This window comes from Gouania willdenowi, chromosome 8 (assembly GCF_900634775.1).
Source record: "Gouania willdenowi chromosome 8, fGouWil2.1, whole genome shotgun sequence".
In the NCBI taxonomy this organism is placed as follows: Eukaryota; Metazoa; Chordata; class Actinopteri; order Blenniiformes; family Gobiesocidae; genus Gouania; species Gouania willdenowi.
The window spans coordinates 10,292,611-10,295,588 of NC_041051.1; the positions used below are offsets into that span (position 1 = coordinate 10,292,611).

At 35.7% G+C, this 2,978-nt stretch overlaps 1 protein-coding gene across 1 annotated transcript in view; it reads left to right on the forward strand.

Moving 5' to 3' along the window:
* The first annotated feature begins 683 nt into the window (after window positions 1–683).
* The window catches only part of LOC114468231 (dehydrogenase/reductase SDR family member 7B-like), an 8,853-nt gene continuing 6,558 nt past the window's right edge, over window positions 684–2,978 (forward strand). The window contains exon 1 of the mRNA XM_028455011.1: window positions 684–710. Within this exon, the coding sequence (XP_028310812.1) occupies window positions 684–710 (27 nt within the window). The remainder of the gene's footprint in view (window positions 711–2,978) is intronic.

The window sequence follows — 2,978 nt, forward strand, 5'->3', positions numbered from 1 at the left end:
TCGTCGAGATTTGGCTCGAACCTTGAGAGGTTCCGTGCTATTCGATCCAGATCTTTGGGTTTTGATGAGACGTGTCATCCCACAGCTTTACAGGGTCAGGTGGTTTCGGCTCTTTCGGTTCACCTCCCTGCTGTGAAGAGAAAAGATGCAGTTCCTGCCGTGCTGTTGCTGATTCCATCTCAGCTTGATGCTGAAGCAGTCTAGCATGTCTGCATTCGGTTTCCGCATTCCGTATCTGTCGTTCAAGAGAGTCAATTCGTAATAAATAATTTTCTCTGATATGTGTTAGCATGCTGTTCTCATCTTTAAGAGCTGTCAATTCACGATTGGTGATTGAAAGTGTCTGAACATTTGCCTCATGTTTCAGTGTTTGCTCTTTTAAGAGATTATTTACATGGTGAAATCTTCCTTGATGTATCTTACCTCGTGTCTGAGTGCATCATTTTCACCTTTCAAAATCTGGTTCTCATGGAGCAGATTTTCACTTTTATCCTGTTCTGAGGATAAAGACTCATCATCGCTGGTCTGTGGGTTGCTTTGAAGCCTGTCAGACTTGTTCTGAAGCTGTTTTGAAGCATCTGGTTCTGCTCCTGGGCCAGTTTCAGCTGTGACGTCATTAAGAGTGCCAACTTACCAAAAGCAAGAGTCAGGTCTGCGTTAGACCTGTTGGAATCAGAGGGAACATGAGAGTTAAAAGCGAGCTGAGTTCGGTAGACGTTGGTGTACTACTTATCGGCTCTGGGGATGAGCTAGAAGTTTGGAGTGCCCCCTGAGGGCAGCTTCCAGCTGTGAAAGGAGGTTGGTGTCCAGGTTTGGACTGCTGGAGAAAGGGAATCCATTTTGATTAGTGTTGATGTGTGTAAGCTTGGCACAATATAATGAGTGTGTGTGCCTGTGTGGGTTAAACCTTGGAGTTAAACGCAAACGGGTCGCAAAAGGTCAGTGATTAATAAATTATTCAGGTTACAGCTGACTGTTTCTGAGAATTTATTTATCTGCGATAACAATCTCTGTGATAGAGGTGTTTAGTTTAGTTAAACTTCGAGAGTTTAAGAGGTGAACACAATCTTGGCTTTTAGTTGTATCCAAAGTGGTTAAGACTTGTATTTGCAAATAGTTTGAGTGACTAAAGTAATACAGTCTGTTCAACGATGTTGTTCGGTGTTTCAATAGAGCAATTTTAATTTTAGAAGCTTTATTTATCAGCTTATCTAGAAAGATTTTTGATTTACACAATTAAAGATTACAATCAGGTTATTTCCTGTGAACCTAATTAAGTTTATCTTTAAAGTTCTGTAGTTGCGTTTTGACAAACACATGCAGTTCACAATGTGACGTACAGGGTTAGTTCACTCATTAGTTTCAAAGAAAAGTTCAGATGGTTAATCTGTCTTTATGTAACTGATCTTATTAAAAGCTATTGAAAAATTCCCATACAAAGTTAAGATTATGTTCTTATACTTCAGATAAGGTTAAAATCTATTCCACTTTGAGGGAGATTAATTTCAAAGCAGTTATTTAAGTTTCTATTTGTGTCAAAGCACAAAGAAAAATTATTAAGGTCTTAATTTATTTTAATTAACAAAGTTAATCTTTAAAATATAGACCAGTAACTGTTCTAGCTGAAATACATTCTTGTTGATTTTATCTGGCTCAGTTAGAATTTGACCTTAAAAGATTTCAAAAAAAATGATCGAATTTATTCGACTAAGAATAAAGTTTTTATTTGATTCTATTGTAAGTTTTGTCTTTTACTTCAGTTGGTGTTAAATATTATTTTAATATTTATAACACACGTGTTTTAACTGATAAAATTGACTTAACAATTTAAAATTACCAATGTAAAATTCTGAAAAATGTTTAAATGATTAAATTTAATTAATCTATTTATTTCAATGGCTTTTATAAGCGAGGAGTAATGAGAGAGTGATCTCTGTGTTAGGGCTTAGGGATTTCTTCCCAGAAAAATGATTTAAAAGCCTTCAGGCTGAAAATTAATCAATAATGTTTTAATTATCGATTCCAAAAATTAATCGAATATTGTTCACTTGTACTTCACTGAGTTACAACAAGGTCAATTCGTTTAAAAGTCAGCATGCACATTGAAGCTTGTTAGCAGGGTTAGCTGTAGCTTTGGTGGCTAATGTTAGCATGCACTTAGTCATGAATATCTTTGCGTAAACAAGTTTAATAGTTTCAACACAAGAGCGTCAGTTTACCACAAGTATATTAAATACTTTCAGAGCATTACCGGCGTTTCTAAGTGGTCAAATGTTCTTTAAAAATACTTATCAATGGTCACACCAAATTGCTGCAAAGAAACTTGGTGACCGGAAGTAAACAAAGGAAACAGGAAGTTCTCTTCTTCGTTTGATCTTTACCACTCAGTGAGAGCGCCTCCTTTGGCAAGGCAAGGCTACTCAGTTAAAACTTTGTTTAGAGTTTAAACACAAGTTTTACAATTAATTCTGTTTAGCTTTTGGATGCTAAATTATGGAGAAGTACAACTTGGTTGGAGTGACTGGGTTTTAAAAGGATTTTTTTTTTTTTGAATCCTCATTTAAAATCACAGTGTTCTTACACAGGGCTGAAATCTTCATGTATTGCTTTTTATGATGCTGTTCTTACACAGGCTTATTCTAGGAGCTCAGCTGAAGCGTACACCGCAATGTCAACACTCACAGCAGCTATAAAGGGTTTAAACCTTAAGTTACAAGAATATTCTTTTTCTCCGTGTTTCAGTCCGTTTAGACTACGTTTAAGCTAATTTTTTTTTTTTTTCGAAACTGCACCAGTAACATGTTTAAGGAAATGCCTTTTTATCATCATCAGCTTGTGTTTTATAGGATTTTCTTGATCGGAAGTACTTGTTATGCTGCTCGGATCTATTTTTAGATTCAGCTGTGAACTCGTCAGCTCGAAGCGTATTTTCAAAATAAATGTCCGAAAATTGATAACATTATTTTATTTATTAAACT